General features: G+C 36.5%; 3 protein-coding genes across 3 annotated transcripts in view; all 3 read right to left on the bottom strand.

The window, feature by feature from the left end:
- LOC140785807 (eukaryotic translation initiation factor 5A-2-like) overlaps positions 1–4,326 on the bottom strand; it is a 37,780-nt gene extending 33,454 nt beyond the window's left edge. The window contains exon 1 of the mRNA XM_073133834.1: positions 4,313–4,326. The gene's annotated coding sequence lies outside the window, so the exon portion shown is untranslated. The remainder of the gene's footprint in view (positions 1–4,312) is intronic.
- Positions 1,570–4,611, bottom strand: LOC140785808 (uncharacterized). Its single transcript, XM_073133835.1, has 4 exons — positions 4,242–4,611; positions 3,586–3,675; positions 3,409–3,505; positions 1,570–1,901 (listed from the first exon to the last, which is right to left on the bottom strand). The coding sequence occupies exons 1-4, from the start codon at positions 4,468–4,470 to the stop codon at positions 1,763–1,765; spliced, it is 555 nt and encodes a 184-aa protein (XP_072989936.1). The 5' UTR covers positions 4,471–4,611; the 3' UTR covers positions 1,570–1,762.
- A 1,375-nt stretch (positions 4,612–5,986) lies between these two features.
- Positions 5,987–16,749, bottom strand: LOC140787236 (probable ubiquitin conjugation factor E4). The gene is made up of 16 exons (XM_073136047.1): positions 15,784–16,749; positions 12,881–13,085; positions 12,664–12,815; positions 12,288–12,579; positions 11,885–12,037; positions 10,549–10,752; positions 10,321–10,433; positions 10,109–10,223; positions 9,884–9,973; positions 9,564–9,767; positions 9,325–9,420; positions 8,548–8,670; positions 7,755–7,847; positions 7,492–7,656; positions 6,618–6,707; positions 5,987–6,527 (listed from the first exon to the last, which is right to left on the bottom strand). Exons 1-16 carry the CDS (start codon positions 16,623–16,625, stop codon positions 6,348–6,350), a joined length of 3,117 nt encoding a protein of 1,038 aa, XP_072992148.1. The 5' UTR covers positions 16,626–16,749; the 3' UTR covers positions 5,987–6,347.
- Positions 16,750–18,876: the final 2,127 nt, after the last annotated feature.

Here is an 18,876-nt window from a genome sequence, read left to right as displayed (position 1 = left end):
GAGCTAGAGCTTCAATTGAGCTGAGCCCGACCCAAGCCCGAGCTGCTTGTTTATTTTGACAGCCCTAGATCCCTATAACCCGTTTAATAAATGAGTAATGTATGTGTTTAGAAATTATAACTTACTTAATAAATGATTTATGTTCGTGTTTGCATTATCATGAGCAAGCCCAAACTTACTAATGTAACCCGATTGCCACCCGCATATGATGTCAATTGGAGAATCCGAATTCATTATTAAAATAATTTATCTGCCCCAATCATGGCATATACTTACATAAGGCTCTGGCAATTTTTTTTTTATATCAAATATCAACTTTAACATCCTAATTTTAGATAGAATGATTTGAAAGCCCACTAAAAGGTTGAAGTGTCACCTGCAATTTAGCTTGTATTTTCTCAATTCTATGGTATATGCATATGTATCAGGAAATGCATGCATTTATAAAAATATTGCATCTCCAAAAGTCTGCTCCTATTATTTCGTTAGTCTATATTTCATAAAACTGTTCTTGTTAAATATTCTCACATAGTTTAGAGAGGTTTTTTTTTCCCACATAATTGTGCTTCCAAAATTTCCTATTTATGTGTAGATCTTTCTAAATTTTATAGTTATGTATATATCTTTCAAAATTCATAGGTATATTATTTTTTATAAATATTAAGTAAAAATCTTGGTAATTAGCACATTAACTGAAAGAAATACATGGAAATAACAATGAGCATATTTTTATCTTCTTATAGTTTGTAAAGAAAAAAGAGGTGTACATGCAAATAAGAGGTTTTAGATGAGTATACATGCACAAAAAAAACCTCCATAGTTATTATGGAATATCATTGTGTCATAGTTGGACTCATCACTGTGAAACTAAGCTGCCCTAAGACGAAAGAGGAAATAGTACTATTTACCTTCATTTAGAGTCGATATTAGCACATCATCATCAGTTCTTATGATGGGAATGAAGAACCTTCAGTTAACTTTTTTTTTTTTTATAAATAAAAGATGAAAATTTCTCCAAAAGACCTTCAGTTAACTATTTGCCTCAACTACTATCAACAAAGAAAGTTCTTTTTTAGTTACATCGATGATGAATTGGCAATTTACCATTGTGATCGAGAAAGGATGTAAGCAGAAATGTAGGAAAATTTCAGACTGGGTCGATCGACGCCCAATTGATGTTCTTAATTTTTCTTCAGAATTTAACATTTAATTGAGTAGATGTGTGAATTCACTGTGGTCAATTTTGAGCTAGTTTTTCTTTTCTCTTATAAGCCGGTTCATAATAAATTGTCTTGTTTTAGCTTGAATAATGTTAAATTGGTGTCGTTAGGACTTGAATCCTATCATACAATATGAGCCTCTTTTATCATCTTATTAGATTTTCCTCAACACTTCGCACTTACAGATCATTGTTGTTAATTTCGAGCTAATTTTATTTCTCATAAAAGTTTATGGCGATTCAACATGAACTACATTGAGTTTGCGTGATGACATGAGTTATGAACTAACAACCATACTTGCAATGAAATCAGCAATTTACTGTCATTAATCAAGAAAAATTGTAAAAGATGTTGGAAAAGTTTACGCTGATCGGCCTGTATTTCACATGTTGCACTTCAAAAACAATCTTAGATAAACATTTGCTAATTTTTGAGGTAGAAGATTTATTCCTCTAGGTAAAAAAGAAAAGGAAAATATGATGGAATGTGATTGGAACAAAAATCAATATTGCATTTGTGAGTTGTAATTGTAACCAATAGTTTTAATCTCCTCCAATTCTCTTTTTCAGTGATGCAACAAAATCATCTTTTTCTTGTTGTGTCATTCCTTCTGTAGAGCAGTCTCCCACACCCCACTCTGCACCGCGCAAGCAATACTTGTCCTGGATCTCCCTTCGATTCCTGAAAGTATTGCGCAGAGTTATCATTCTTACAACAGGTGCAAAATATGCAAGTTTTAATTAAAACCAGTAGGATAAAATCTTGTCAAACTTGCAAGAAAGGGATGACGGTCTGTGCATTTATGTTATCGATTGTGTTAGATAGATGAGAACTCTTAAGGGCAATTTTCCCCAATGGATGGAAAAAGAAGAGATCGAGAATCTTAACGGAGCACAGCTTAATTTCTTTCTTTCTTCATTTTAATGGTCTATGAGGAGAACAATATGTAGCACACTGATGATCAACAAATACAGAAGACAAGAAAAAATCATGAGAACTGCTCTCCTCATAAAAAAGTTATTATTATGGCCTTTTTGGCAATTACTGGAAAAACAGGAGAGAATAAGAGGTAGATAAAAGAGACTATCAGACCCTTCTCATACTAGTAGCAGTTCTTGCATCAAGAGTTCAGAAGGCTTTATGAGTTCTTGCATCAAGAGTTCAAACATCAAGTAGAAAAGTGGTAAATAAATTAGAGATTTTTCTTTGTTTGGTATATGTATTTGTACACAAACTAGTGTGGTAATCAATACACTTTATGCTAATTTCTTAGTTAGTCTCAAATTTTTACCGAACAAATGTGATGATAAATTAAAAAGACAGTACCTGCATGTCCAAAGGGCCGATGTTGTTTGTTTGTTAACCACCGAGAGAGATCAGCAATTCTTCTTAATAGTAAGTAAAACTAATTTAATAATCCCTAACCCTTATTTTACCTGATTGGTATGACTGCACTTTCCTCTGAAATTATTATACATAATACATATCATCATTGAGTAGTCTATCTCACCAATGCCAACACAATCACTATCACCTCTTTCGCACGACCTTGTTCCCATCTATCTATATCGACTTCCCTCCACTTCCCTCAGAAAAATACAGTTCAGTGATGGCAATGTGGTAGTAATTGTGGTGGTGGAGGAGGAAAAGTGATGATGAGCTGACTGAGAGAGCAAAGTGAGTGACATGGGAGGGGAGGGTATCGATGGGAGAAACTATGCTGGTGATGATAGTGGAGAGGATGGCAGTTGTGATGGTCAAGGTAGGAAAGTGGTAGTGGCGTCAACAGGAAGGATGGAATTATTGTGATGGTTGGTTGTTGCAAGCTTTGCGGCAGTGAGGTGATGATGGTGGTGGAAGAGGAGGCAAGGAGTTAATGGTGGCTCTATAAGGCAGACAAAGAAGATGACAATGATGTTTGGTGCTAGTGGCAATTAAGCATAGGCTAGATAATAGCATCAGAGGGGATGAAAATAGGGGTATCTGTTACTAATGTAACTATTGGGCAATTTTGTGGAAAAATAAGTTACTTCTTGTGAAGTGTTCTAAAATTTGGGCCATGAATCATAATAACTAGAAGCTATAAAAGAAAGAAAAAAACAACCTATTATCTATAACAGATATCTACCTTGCTAAGTAGCTCATGAAATGAAGCTTGTGCAATTAGAAAGAAAACATACAATCTTACCTTTCTTGGTTCTGTTTGGACTTCTCGAGTAGCTCTTTAAGTACGGTCGACGATTTGAATCGTGAGTCATTCTCAGCATACTTTTTCTGATTCGCATCTTCAAAGGTCAAGAATCTAGAATTAATAACTAAGTATTAACATGAAAAAGGAAGCACTATATTCCCTTGAAAGACAAACCATTCCATTTAGAGAGGAAATCAATCTGAGGCAGCTGAGGGCCAGGGACGGATTCCAAGCCCGAGAATCCCGAAAGAACACCAGCATTCACTGCAGTGCCCCACAATTTCATCAGTCATGAATTCAACTTAGCTAAACAACATATTAATTTCCTATGTGCAAAGCTTACAAGGAATTTTCACTCATTAAAGAAGCCAACTTAGTTTTTGCAAAGAGATAAGTACTACCAAAAGATCATGTATGGCTAAACCAAGGTGTATAAATATCATGATCCACCTCCCTGATACTACTAGGTAAAAATGAAGTGAAATGTGTTATCCTTTAATGGCTATTGAAGCACCAAACCGAGTTTGCTTCTGTTTGACCAAAAATGAGAACCGAAACTGAGGAGGCCAGCAATTGCAACTTAGCTAATGGTGTCATCAACCCTGCAGAGGACTTAACTGGAGACAAACTAACTATTTGCAAAACACAGAAAGGAACTTGCAAAATATTTCGCAAAATAAGTAGAATTAAACAAACATTTTCCCCCAAACCTTAAAAACTACAAAATGTGCCAGCTTTAATCTTGCAAAGAGTTGGCTATGAGAAAAGAAGAAAAATGAAGCAAAAGGTGCTGTGTTTATACGGCTATGGAGTACCAAACGAAGGTTCACCTGGGTTCGACCAAAGGAGAATGGAAACTGATGCGGCCACAGGGAGGATCGATTCAAGAACTCGAGATGGCGAGAGAGAGATGGGCATGAAGGGAAGAACCCACTTGGGTTCTTGGGCTCGCGTGGCTCTTATCCTTCCTCTGGTAGTCATGACCCTCTCCGGCGGCGCGGCGGCTGGAGGTCCGGCGAAGGTGGGGCGTGGAGAGGCCATGGACGATGAGGTAAGCATGGCTTCGTGGCTTCCTTCCTCCTCCGGAGTTAGCCTTCGATACCAAAGCTTGCAGAGACTTGCGGTGTGTATTAGTGAGATGATATGGTATGCGGTGGCCTTCTTCTTAGCCAATAGAGTTGATAAGTAACGGAAAAGTGAATATTTTGCCTTAAAAAGACTATTTTTGGAGAGGGGTTTATTATCTTTTAGAATTATATTTTATTTTATCGTTTAGAATATTTTATTTTTTTCCTCAAGGGGGTCAAAATGTAATTAAACAACACTGCAAAAAATTAAAAAAGAAAAAGAAACTATGGCTGCAGCTATGACCGGATGTGGACATGGCAGTATACATGTCGTCATAGCCGCAGATGGCCATGGCAAAGATTGCAGTCATGCTATGGGCATTAATGGCCACAGACTGACTAGTCTCTCTTCTCTCTTCTCTCTTCCAGTTTCCTTGTTCACTCTTTCTCTTTCTCTTTCTCTTTCTCGCTCTACAGTTGCAGACTACGGTAGCCAACAATGAGCAAATCTTTGTTGGTATAATCTGCAGTTGTAGAGGGAGAAAGGAAAAGATAAGGAAAAAAAAAAATATATATATATATATATATATATATATATATATATTGCTTCCCCGCTGGATTCACAAATCATCTTTCTTCTTTTGTGATTGCGGATTACGCTAAAGAAAATATACATAGTAGTTCGAACCTCTTACTTAGAACTTTACCCAAACTTTTCTTAGCGCTATCCGCAATCGCAAAGGAAGAGAGATGTTATGCAGCAGAAAAGATCGGAGAGTATTCGCCATGGATCTGAGAATAGAAGAAGAAGCAAGCAAATATAAAACGGATGTTTGAGATGTCATAGTGTTGACATATTGGCAACACTCACTGCAGCTGATCATCTGCTACCTCAGATGTACAAAACTCATGCACTGAAGAATGCGTCAGATTCTCGTTGCCTTTCTTTTTAACTTGCCTTATGTACAGGTTACAGGAAATCCCTACAACGTGGCCGTAGAGTACCCAGTTCGTAGTTGGTATGCTTCGTGAATATCAAAAATTGCTACAAACAAACTCTTCACTTGACTCAATGGTTCGACTAAAAAATAGTTAAATCCCTAAGTTGACTATATTAATAAAAGATATTTTAACCATGTTATATAACATCTATATATTTATTTTAATATATATATATATATATATATAATATTATCTCACATATTAACCTTTCGAGTCCTTTCGAGCTCAAATTCAGCTAAATAGACCCGAGCTCATGAACCTCACAGGCCAACAGGTCTAGTTACTAAGGCACATGACCTAGAGTCATAGCTTAATATATTACCTAAAATTTGATAAAACCTATATGCTATTTATACGTGCCAGTTGCCAACACGGCTCAATTGAGCAAAAATACCTACGTCTAAAAAGTTTTGGAAAGGAAAGATCTATTTCACAAACAAAACAAAAAATTACATCTCAAAGAGCAAAGTCTGTAAAAGAAAAGAATGGGAAAAAAGAGAGCAAAGTCTACTAACTAATTACTTCCCATAACTATCTATCTGATTTCATGAATCAAAAAACAAAGATGCAGATTGTTAATCAATATTTACCAGGCCTTGCTAGATACAGAGGAAACAGGAAGTCCCAGGAGAATCAATAAACTTTCACCTATAATCACATAAACATTTGTATAAATAGAAAATGACATGGTTATTTATCTTCATGCTGCATGACTATAAATAAATTCCTTGCTTCAGCACCGCCACCATGGGAGAGGGATCATTGGATTATATAAGAAACATGTATTCCAGTGCTGCACATCACTAAATCCACTGCTCCAGCAATACAGAATCTAGCCCAGAAATTGGTATATACACATTAAGTAATTTACTCGACCATGTCAGCAATACCATCAGCCGGATCACCAGCTTCAGAAACTTCTGTGCAGCTTGTTCTGCTGCGTTTCCTAGAATCCTGGGCTTGGATGAATTCTTCAATTCGCAACTTCAACTCTGTGTTGGGTATTAACATGTCTTGAGTGAGATGGGATCGGTTGAATGGATCAGTCTGCAATACACCATTAGGCATAAGTTCAAGTAGTTTATTTTAACCCACACGGAGATGATCAGAAAAGCTTGATCATTGAAAACAACTTACACTGTCACTAAGAAGGTGCCTTTGGATCACGATTCGGTCTATTGTTACCTTTGATGATGGCAGAATAACAGGATCTTTCATCAATGTGTACTGTACAAAGAATAGATTGTATAAGTATACATCTTATAATGAGGAATGACCAACTGATGAGCTATGGTTGCATTTATTCCCAAACTAAAGTAATTTTTGCTCCATCCTAGGCTATTTTTTTTCCTAAAACCTCACATCGTGCCAAACTGATTGGGCACGACTTCATAGAAAATTGTATGATAGTGCACATAATATGAGTATATGAGAGCAAAGTAGTAAAGCTTATCGTGTTTTTCACAAACTAAATAATTAGTTCAATATGTTGTTTTGATTTCCAGCAATTCTCCCGTTCTTTTTCCACGACAGTCATGCTATAACAATTCAGTCAGATAAAAGATTCAGAAATTTCAAACAGTTGTGATACTTCTTTTCGATTCCTTAGTTTAGTGATTATTCCATGTCCTCTCATAGCCAAACTGTAAAGAAGAGAAGTCATGCACACTGCAGCTCAATCACAAGTTTAAACCAATTAGATTCAGGTCTTAAAGTGTTATCCTAGCATAAAGAATTTTAAACACCAATTTACAGGGTGTGATATCAGATTTATAGGTAGTCTGCAGATTTTAAGAGTCATATAATACTCCAAAAAGAATGAAGCCTTTTGTATGGAACGAGGTTTGTACTTCATACCTCTAGTCATGAAGACAAATTTACATATTTGTTGGTATATAGTACTATGATTATAATACGGAAAGCAAAACTTAAAATATGTACAAATATCAAGAACCATGAACTGCATCAAATGATAAATATTTCTCATGCATAAACAAAAGAAATTGTAAACCTGGATAGGATCAAGAAATTCATCTGGTATTTCACCAAGGGCAGCCTCAGCATCCATTGCTTCAGATGCTGCTGCTTTTGCTTTAGCTCCAAGCTGAATAAATTCCTGAACGACTCTCGCGTCTTGGCCAATTTTCCATAAAATATCAGCAGCAGTAGCAAAGAGCTGTAGCAGATTCAAGGCTGTTAACAAACAGAGTATAGAATATAGGTTGCTGCTAGCAAATTTTGTGTAGGACATGACAGATCTTCAAAGGGAAATACCTGTTCATTGTATGACCGCCCATCCTTTGAGATTGCAGCTGGAAATATCCCTTCCTTGTCACCTCTTGCTATATGAACATAAATCTGGACGATCTTTCCATGCCAAAGAAAACCTTCACTTAGAATATAAACAGGCCATTTGCAATTTATACTTTAGCAAAGAAAATAAGATACTAAATACAACAAGCAGCTAGTCCCAACCAGTTGGGTCAGCAATATAGATCCTTTTCTTCCATTCAACTCTAATATATAAGGTTCGTTGTAGACTTAGACTCATTTGGTTGAAGAATAAGGTGATTCACAAATAGTGTTATACTCATTTTTTGCTCATGGTTTAGAGGAGAGTTATCTGTAATTATTTTCTCTGTTTGGTTGCAAAACTAGGATGTCATGGATAAGGAGATATTTGATCGTTAAAATATAAAATAAGGTAGAGAATTAAGGGAAAATATCAAAAATACCCTTGATACTTTTAAAAGAGTGTAGGTCTTCTTTGTTTTTAGGGGTCAGTTAGTAAATATCTATATTAATCTTAAATATGGTTAAGTCTCCACTGTCTTATTCTAACTCTAAATTGGAATAAAAGAAACAAGGATAAGGGATTTGATGATCATGGTATTAGTTATGGGAATTTTAATCATGGTATTAGTTATACTAAAATCAGGTGGTAACTATGAATAAGGATCCCTACTTTATGGATAGGGACCCCTTATTCTTCAACCAAATAACAATATAAAAAGAAAATTTCAAATAAAAGCTCAAAATCACCAGCAATATCTGCTTGAATACTAACTTGCTTCAGTAACTGCTTCGGTCTAAACTCATATTTTTCTGGCTCTTTTACACTAAGAGATTTTCGTTGGGGCCCAACAAGTTGTAGAAGAAAGTAATTTAGCATGCTCGCCACTCTTTCAACCTGAAACATTACAGGGAATGAAGAACTTATTCATAATACGAAGAGATTTTTAATTCAATGCTATTCTAGAGAGCATACAAGTAGATGCAAGGAAGTTACTCATAATATAAATAGATGTTTAACTGCATGCTATTCTAGAGAGCATAAAGTAGATGTAGAGGATCCAAAGCGGTGAGCAGCAATGAGAGTTTATGAAAGATCCGATAGATATTTGTTACACTGAGTAAAGAATAATTATGGAGGTGCAACTATGACTTCATGTTCAACTGCATATCAATTGTGATACATATATATATACACACATGACTTACATGTAGAAACGGTTCTTAAGAGTAAAATAAAGGGTCCAGATAACATAAGAAAAAATGTCAATGAGGTCCCACAAAATTGAGATTGACTGATCAGATGCCTTTATGATCCAACTGGATAAATCTACAAGCAGAAAACAATTGTATATTCTGAGGGAATTTCACAATCTGACCCAACTTATAAGGTGGATAAAGGAATAGCTTACAAGTGGAATGCAGGCATTCAATTAAGTACATGTAACTGAATATGAACGTTAGGACGACAATTACTGTTAAGTGGTTGATGCAACCTCAGGAATCTAATTATTGATATGAACGGTTAAAAGTATTGGCACAAGTGCCTCACCATTTCTGGCAGAAGAAAAGGTGTAGGAATCTGTTCTGATGTAAAAGCAAGCATCCCAACGTCCTCGTTTGCCAATTTCATGTCAAACCGAACAATCTGAAAACAAGGCGCAACTGTGAGGCAATGTGGTTTATTTACTTAAGGTCTCTTGTATGTCAAAATGAATATATTGACATCTTCACCAACCCAGCTGCTTTACAACTTTGAACGTCACATATAAAAATTATATAAAAACTCACATTTTCTCGTGAATGAAAAAGCCGCATTCTCTCCTCTCTCTCTTGGGCTGGTCTACGTTCCCATTCAGTAGAATTAGCCATTTCTGCCTCTAATTCTTTGAGTTCAAGAATTTTATTTAAACTCTCGTCAAGAAGATAGATGCTATCATTGATAAGGAAATTCAAGAAATTTAAGTACACTCCCTTCTCCTCTTCCTTAGCTATCTGTAGGAGAATATAAAAAGAAAAACTGGAGCATGTCACATATATCATCTATGGAGAATATCCGGAAAGTGGGTGTATACCATAGAACCAAAGCAGTACCAAGAGGAACATCTCACCTGTCTCCATGCATTTCGATGGCTAGGAACATCCCACAAGTACTCAAGCAACTCGGCAATATTATGGCGAATAGTGAACTTGTCAAAGAACTGCATAATAATAACAATAAGAACTAGCTTTGATCCAAAGAACCCCAAATATCTCTTCTCAATATTGTTTCAGAACATATCAGATGTGTTGTACATATGCATAACATGATATATAAACCAAGTAAACATCATCACCTGTGTATGAGAACCAGTAAATTCAATATCCACATAAGTCTTTAGAAGATTTCTAACAAGGTAATCAAGAGATAATTGGTGTCCTTCAAAGAGAGAGGCCGTAGTGGACAAGCCACTGCAAGAATTAAACAGAAACGTTTCTCAAGCTTTGTCAACAAGGTCAACTATAACAAATCAAATAAATCAGCAACACTCAAAAGATAGTAATCAACCTTCTCTGTGGTATCCAAGAATTCAAAACTTCAACCATTTTTGCCCTCAGATATGGGTTTTTGACATAAGATGGGCTCGCCATGAACATGATAATGAAATTCAGAAAGTCATCCTGGCAAAAGGATTAGTAGAACACAAATTCTGAGGAGCACATTATAAGACCAATAAAAACCAAGTACTAATAAGAGAGAAAATACGCGTGAGAAAAGTCAAACAAAAAAACGCACCAGCATGAATCCTTCCAAAGCTTTTGGAATTCGAGAAGTAAATATAAGCAAGTCCATGGCATCATCAACAAAATGCTCAGGAACACATGCGAATTCCATTGGGCACTTTGATGGCAAAGGCATCTTAAAACCGCCAATAAGGTCTACCAACCATAAAACTACCAATCTGTAAAAGGTTAGTGCGCGTCGGAGAAGTGCACCATCCTTCAAGAAAAATGACAGATGAGATGCATCAGCTAATAGCACTGAAAAATGGCAATTATTCAGAAGGAAATAACTAAAGGTGTCGCAATGCAACAATACAACATCCTAACATTAAGATGCATTCCTTAAGCTTCATGTGGATCATAATTATTGTTTTGAATATTCCAATGTATTAAAAGACGGTTGCAAATGGTGGGTGGTCACCTCACCGCCTAGCGCCTAGATGGAAGGCGTGCATCAAGATCGTTTAGTATTTTTAATATATAAAAATAAAAAAATTATATATAATATATAATTATATATTAATATAGCATCATATATAAAATTTTGAATATTAATTTACAAATAAAGAAAATGACTAATAGGGAAGTCTGAAATGGCCTGATCAAACAGCCCACATATGATAATTAATTTTTCATCTCTTTGCAAACTCTATATTAGCAACTAATTTAGTCTATTGACTCCATTCAGTACCAGTACCACTACCTTCACCAGAATGGTTCTAGTTATTCATGAGTCATACACTATTTAAAATTAGGTGATTTATGTCAACCGAAAGATGCTAGAGGGACAAAATAGAATTGAAGGCATTAAATAGTAGATAACCACAATAGATGCATGAACTGGTTTGGATGCATATGCAAATGAATAGGTGCTGAAAAAATTAGTTTAGACACAAGAACTCCATAGATTCTAGTATGATGCCACTTGTGGTAAGATGAATTGGTTTTGGAAACTTCAGTGGTGAATAAGATGTCTTTAATGTTAGCAATCGTAGATATTCACAGGAATAATGACAGATATTTGCAGTAGGCAAATTAAGAAAGGAGAACCTAATTCCAAATAATGATAGAAAAGAAGGGTAGCATAAGAAAGTCCTATCTACTTAGTGGAAATAAAAAAACAACATATAAGACAATGTACCATAGTACAACATATTAGAGAATATGTTGTCAAGAAAGTTAAAATTATAATATTTTATATGTTTAATATTCTCAAAAGATTTGGGCAGATTTAACTGTATCTGAGTATCAAGAAAATTTAAAAGGTCACTGTTCTGAATGAAACAAAACGTAATTTTGGAATGCCATCATTAAAGGAAAACAACACTTCAAAAATGAGAAGAACATACTCTTAATATTTGGGCTTCATGGCAAAGTCTGTCCTGTGATAAAATCTCAATCACTTTCTCCAAACGTTTTATATCTTCCTCAAGTTGTGGAGAAGCTCCTTGATCTCTCATAGCTTTATATGTGGACAAATCTTCTTCACACCTTGCCATCTCCTATAATGTAATTTATACAACGGAAGAGACCATCATGAGAAGAACAAATAAGCTGACAGAACCAGAATTATATTAAATAGCACTGTTAAAAACCTGATGTCTTAGCTATGATTATATCTTCTTTTCAACTCAGAAGTATAAGAACTCACTAAGTAAAAAGATAAATATATAGACACTATACCCATCTAAGCGAATATAGTACACCAATAAAAAGAAGTAGAAAGAAACATTAAAATAACTTTATCTGCACCTGAGCGAGATGCTTGTAGTCTGATAGGGCTTTCATAAGCCCCAAGTTAAGTACTCTTGCTGTCATGAAGAAACACTCACAAATAAATGAGTATTTATCCTTTCTTGTGCAGCTCACTAATGATCTGCCTTTAGAATGGACAGAACCCCCAATATTACTACCAGAGCTTGTGGCTTCGTGGGATTCTATGGCACGATACTCTGCATCAGACTTATCTCCATTTTTCTGATGATTTTCATTGTCTATAAATGCTGAAACTTCTTCAGACGAAGCATTCATAGCTGTCAATTGTCTAATATAAACAATTTTCTTGGATTAGAAGCCAATAAATTGTTGGATCAACAATAAAGATAGAATTGAATTGTTAAAACCTCACCTGAAATCTAATCTGTTATTGTGAAATAAATATTTTGGGTCAATTTTGTCCCTCTTTGATGATGTTGCATCTAAAAAAGGTTCGCAAAGCTGAAGCATTACTGCACTAAGATTCACAAACATGCCAGAACTTGCAGATGATAATGGGTCTACCTGTGGCACAATTATGTGTCAGAGTAAGATTTATTGCAACCAAATAAACAAACAGAAAACATTACCTGTATACGGGACCTTGCAGCATTTTTCTTTATCACCTCTGCAATATATTCAAGAACTTTTTCTCGTGTATCTACATTTTTTAGTAGAGTAAGAAAAACTTCTCCAAGGCCATCATACAAAATATTCATCACTGTCCTGATTGTCGTGAAAGATGATAGTAGATCAGCCGGCCTACGGGTTGATGACTCTGAGAAGCACTGTTGACTGTTAAATGCACAAAGATTCAGAATCCGCAAAACCTCAATGCAAAATATTTAAGAGAAAAGTTGATGCCACTGATATTGTAAAGTTAGTTATGTTGGAATGCAGCATTTTTCTTTATCACCTCAAAAAAAATATGTTACTCCTCCATAGTATCCAATAGCCAAGAATCTCTGCTTGTCAGATTTCATGTCCTACTGACAACATGAACATATCTAATTGAGATTTCATAAAATCCTATGAGATGATGGCATTGAAGAGTCTTAATACTTCACTAGAACATTTTGTTTGAAATGTGCAGAATTAAGAGTACCAAGAAAATAAAGAAAAAAACCAGAGATCAATGCACACTAGTTATTCATTTAATGCAATAAAGGTAGTTGATGCATTCAAGATCTGATCATATCATAGTCAATCCTAACTAGAAGAATAGACCAGCTTCCAGTTAGCATGCAAAGATTGTAAAGTTGTTAGTTTAAAAAACCAAAACATAAGTTGATGGTATTAGTTATATGCTCAGGGGAACAGAAGGAAAAAAGGAAAAACACAGTTTGAAGCATCATTGGGACTTTGAAAAAGATAAAACAATTTACAAATAAAATAAAAAGGAATACCATTGGGACATTGAAAAAGACTATTGTTATACAACATTGGTCAAGATGACTACCCATATTAAGAGAGTAGTTAATAGAGGCACATGGAGTTCTGATAGGTAGAAAATTAGGTTCAAAAGCGAGATGCTAGTAGAAGTGTGATAAAATTATCAAAAAAAACAGAAAAACAAATGCTATAAAACTTGGCATAAGTTTGAAGCATTAAGCACCAAAGAATGTAAAAAGTGGCTAGTAAAGAAGCTAAAAAAGCAGACAGTGAAGCTAAAATTAGGGCATATTACGTATTTCCAAATAAAATACCAAAGGGGGGGAAATTGACATAGACACACACACACACACACACACACACTAGGGAAAGAAAGAGTAGAGATTTCAAAAATAAGGAATGCATAAAAGGCATCCTTTCGAAATTCCACTTCAGATTCCACTTTGACCTGACGAGAAAACAAAAAAATTCAGTGGAAACAATCCAATTTTGCGAAACTGAAATTCGACCTAACAAAGTTTTCGCTGAAACCAACCAACTTTGGCCCAGAAGTGGTCTAAAACGAAAGTTGAAACTAACAATTTTATTGGTTTTCAGGCTTGAACAGTGAGTCTTGGTGTTGATTTTGGACGATTCTCAACAAAACTAATCCATTTTAGCTGAAACTTGAAACCATAATACAGAGGCAAACAAAATGTACTGAAAGAACATAAATGAAAGCTAGATGACTTGCACATTTGCACTGACCTTTTGTTCAACAAAAATCATGAAAATGTCCCAAGTTAAAATTAAAAAGACAAGGTTTAGATATAAACCATGAATACATTAGGAATATTGCGCAAGCAATGTCAAGGACGCTTTAAAGAAGATGAAACTTGGGAAAGCAGCAGGTCCTAATGGTATTTGTGTTGAGGTCTGGAGATGCTTACAAGATATGGGATTAACTTGAATGACTAGTTTATTTAACAATATACTAAGGACAGGAGAGATGTGGAACAAGTAGGTCAAGAGTACTATAATAAGGTGTGGAGAAGGAGACAATTACAATTGGTAAATGTCTTAGATAAAGCTGGTTATAAATTCAGATATAATGATCAAGGATACATATGATGGATCAATAATTAATGTGAAGGTAACTGAGGGACAAACAAGCGAATTTTACAGCGATACAGTTTCATCAAGCTTTGACATTAAGTTCTTAATTGTTACATGAATTTTGGAGGAATTGAATAAAGATATTCATAATCAGATATCTCATCTACTGATAACATTTTAATTGATGAATCCAAGATAAGGTATAGAGAAGAAACTTGTACTTCTCAAAGGAAAGGAATATGATGCCTAGGTAGTGTCAATAGATATCTCTTGTATCAGATGGTTACAGAGAGAAGACACATGAATATAACGCAAACAAAAATTACGCAAGGAAGTCAAACAATGTGAATTGATGAAAGCCCAAAAAGTGGATCTCCATCAAATACTCAATCTGATACATAATTCTCAATGGAAAAAGAAAAATAATATTAAATGTAGACTTATTAAAATCACCTGGCATACTAAAGGATAATGAAATTTTGAAGGCATGGAGCTTCAAAGAGCCAAGTCTTTGGCTATTGGAAATTTCAGACAGCATTTCCAAAAAGAGAGTTAACTTAAAGACTTCTCATACTTAGTCTAACGTTGGTTTTAGGCACAGTGTAGAAGTAAAACATAGATGTTCTTTCCTCCAGTTTTGGACTTCAAAGGGACCCACAACAAGCAGCAAGATACCCTCCAAACTGCTGCCGGAATGTAGCACAGTAAATGGTAAGGAGTACGTAGTAGAAAAGGAAAGGTAAGGGAGAATAGTGAGAAAAAGACTAGTTGCAACAGAGTTAATAAGAAGATCTCAATAGCCAAAATCAGGTAAGAGATAAATTTGCGATTTTCATCCATTACTCCAGAGTCCAGAACTACATTACTTCGATAGCAGAGATACAAACAAATTTTCAGGTTAAGATAAACCATAACTTAATTAGATAATCAGTAATTCAACTGAAAATTAGACTAGCGGTTCTTTACACTAACAAAAATAAATAAATAAATAAATAGAAAAGCTTACCCTACATCTGGTTTACTCTTAAATTCCTTATAATCCGGCAAGGCGCTCACATGAAGGAAAGGTCCCAATATACTGGAGATCTCAACCATTCTCCCTTCCCCAATCAACACAAACGTCTCCTTCGGTATCCACCTCGGATGCTCCACCAGAGCCCTAGCACAATTCGGATACCTAACCAAAAACAGCAAAGCCCGGAGCGGCTGCTGGAAGTTCCCCAACGCCGAAACCTTCTCAACAGTCAGCCTCAACTTACCATACAACTCCACCATGATCAACTCCAAGCTATCCGCATCCGCATCCCTGAAGAACTCATCAAGAAATCCCGGAGGGCAACTCAAATCCCCGCCCAAGCTATCGCCCCCGAACCCATCCATCGGGGTGGAGACCTCTGAAAAGATCAAAGACAGGAGCTCGGACACCGGCAACGGGCCGCCGACGCGGCTGACGCAGAACATGTCAGGGTTGCCGACGTGGATCCGGCAGTAGGAAACGATCAACTTGCGGGCCTGCTTGATGGCAGCGTCGATGTGGGAACGGACCGCGGGATCGCGCATGGAGGAGATCTTCTTCGATTCATCCAGCGCGCGGCGGAAGGAGGACACGAGGAAGGGAAAGGGGGGGTCGGAGGAGGGTAAGTCGCCAGAGAGGCGGTCGATGAGGACGCGCTCGAAGAGGTCGCCGGAGAGCAGAAGGGGCTTGCCCTCGCTGAGGAGCTCGGCAGCGGTCAGCTCGAGGTAGGTGATAGAGGAGGAAGAAGAAGGGGTGAGGGAGATGAGGAGGATCTTGCGGAGGATGATGTCTTCGATCTCGGCGGGAGAGCGCTGGGGTTTGGGAGTCGCCATTGGAGGAGAATGAGGTGGTAGAGAATTGGAGGTGGAATTTGGGGAAAAATTGGAGTTGGGAATTGGGAATTTGAGATGGGTTTTACAGAGAGAGTAATTGTAACGAAGAAACAAAGAAGACTCTTCTCCTCCTTTTATTACGAAATCTACAATACCGGTATTGATAGATAGATATGAATTATTACGTTTTACAAATAGTTCCCCCTATTTTACTTTATTGCGAAAAGTAATTCTCATGTAATTTACAAAATAAATTTATGGAATATGTTAATCAGATCGTTCGAACATTCCATTTATACATGAATAACAAATAATTAATTATAAATCTAGTAAATTTGAAACTTAGTTATGTATTTAATTTGATTTTACAAATTCTAGATCAGCAAAGATTTAATTCAATCTTGATTCAGCTTAAACTCGATCAAGCTCGACTCGACCTATCTATTTTAAGATCTTAGCAGTAAATGCACACAACAATACAAGTTCAAACCATAAATAAACTCGATAATAAGAGTCTGGATACAAATTTCACAGGCCACAACAAGCCTTCTAGATACACATCCAAAATATAACATCAATCACAACGCCCTCGCAGGGGCTCAATACAACTAATAGATATGATGAAAAAAAGAAAGACAGCTACTCTTCGCTACCCGCACTTGCGTCCCCTATCTCTGAAATAATGCCATTGTGAGCTCACAGCCCAGCGAATAGGATCCATACAGTCTAAACAATGAAATCACATGTGCATATCCAATACATACTTATAATTGCTAGCAATAATAATATGCTAGTTGAAATGATTTACCATGAGTTACTAGATTAATGCAATCAATAAAGATTTTACGTCACTATCCTAGAACATGTTAGTTACTAAACGTATCAAGATAAGTCCACATAGATATCATGCTTAATACAATTTCATACAAATCTCAATCATAGTGTTTACATATTATGCATAACAATAAAAGAATAATTTAGTCATCTCATGCCCACTGAGGCATTAATCATATTTATCATAGCTCACCGAGCTATTCACCACACAGTGTAAATACACTCAAGAAAATCATCCATCGCATAACCATCCATCATCTCATACATCGAGGGAGATATATACACATCTAGCGGTAATGCCACCTACACTTGTATAGCGACACTACATGTGACCGGTTGTCTGTGGTCATTAGATTAAGGATCCCGGTCGTAAGCTCATATCTCACTCTCTCTAAATCATTACCACCCTCAGCGGGAGAATCGGGAGCCATCGGCTCATCAACGGACGCCCTGACCCTGCGTCGTCGAGTATCGCTAGAGATATATCCCCGCATCTCATGTTCTTCTATCATTATAATCTAGTCCTAACTATGCAGTATAAATATCTGAACGACACACAGGCTCCCAACCTCAGGTGTAGGTCGCTAATAGGGGCACTGCCTATTCAAAACCCGACTACTAATGATAGGTGAAAGTGGTGCAGTGTCCGTGAGTGTATAAGTCATGTCATAGTCATCATGATCGTTACATTCTATATTCACAACAAATATTTATGCCAGAGTTTATCATAATCGTTACACTAATGTCTGCTAACACTAACATTCTCATAATATCATGATGAGTAAGTTATCAAACACTAGATGTATGAATTAATACCGACATTTTCTACAGTGACATGAAATGTATAATAATTTAACTATATTATTCTAAACTTGTATAAACTCTACTCAATTCAAGTAAGGCTATACGTAAGATCAATGAACTAATATAATTAATTATCTTATTAGAGAATTTATGTTTAGGCATATACATGAGTCAAGGGTCTCCTACGGTGAGTTCTATATTATCCTAAAATTCGCATGATGGTTAGGCTAATTAATTAAGTAAAAGTAGGTAAACAGGGTTATAAGTTCAAATGGCCCGAATGGGCTAGGCTAGGGGTATTGGGTTGGGCCCAAGCCCAACTCAGCAGGTAAGGAGGAAATAGCTCTTGGGCTGCAGTCCAAACTGTAGCCCACAGGCCTTGCCGGTTCATGGGTTACGGTCTGAACCGTAACCCATTTAGCCTTATGGGCTGCGGTCTAGCAGGGGTGTGGGTGGGGGGGTTAAACAGCCCCCACCCTCGCACGCCCTTCCCTTCCAAGGGAAGGAGACAGAGGGAGGGTAGGGAATGTCCACGAGACCGCAGTGTAGGCGGCGCAGCACGAGGCCGGTGACACAATCACGAGCGGCGGCGCGCAGCGCGAGGCCGAGAAGG

The sequence above is a fragment of the Typha latifolia genome, chromosome 4 (assembly GCF_019914945.1).
Source record: "Typha latifolia isolate L0001 chromosome 4, TyphaL0001v2, whole genome shotgun sequence".
NCBI classification, from domain to species: domain Eukaryota; kingdom Viridiplantae; phylum Streptophyta; class Magnoliopsida; order Poales; family Typhaceae; genus Typha; species Typha latifolia.
The sequence above is the reverse complement of the archived record's forward strand: the minus strand, read 5'-3'. Positions and strand labels throughout refer to the sequence as shown.

Coding starts and splice junctions, on each gene's coding strand:
- LOC140785808 (XM_073133835.1), bottom strand. CDS start 4,470: ATGCTTACCTCATCGTCCATGGCCTCTCCACGCCCCACCTTCGCCGGA. Junction 3,676..4,241: donor TCTCCTTTGGTCGAACCCAG/GTGAACCTTCGT, acceptor GGGGCACTGCAG/TGAATGCTGGTGTTCTTTCG. Junction 1,902..3,408: donor TCCAAACAGAACCAAGAAAG/GTAAGATTGTAT, acceptor CAATACTTTCAG/GAATCGAAGGGAGATCCAGG.
- LOC140787236 (XM_073136047.1), bottom strand. CDS start 16,625: ATGGCGACTCCCAAACCCCAGCGCTCTCCCGCCGAGATCGAAGACATC. Junction 13,086..15,783: donor AAGAGTAAACCAGATGTAGG/GTAAGCTTTTCT, acceptor TGCATTTAACAG/TCAACAGTGCTTCTCAGAGT. Junction 8,671..9,324: donor CTTTTCTTCTGCCAGAAATG/GTGAGGCACTTG, acceptor GTAATGTTTCAG/GTTGAAAGAGTGGCGAGCAT.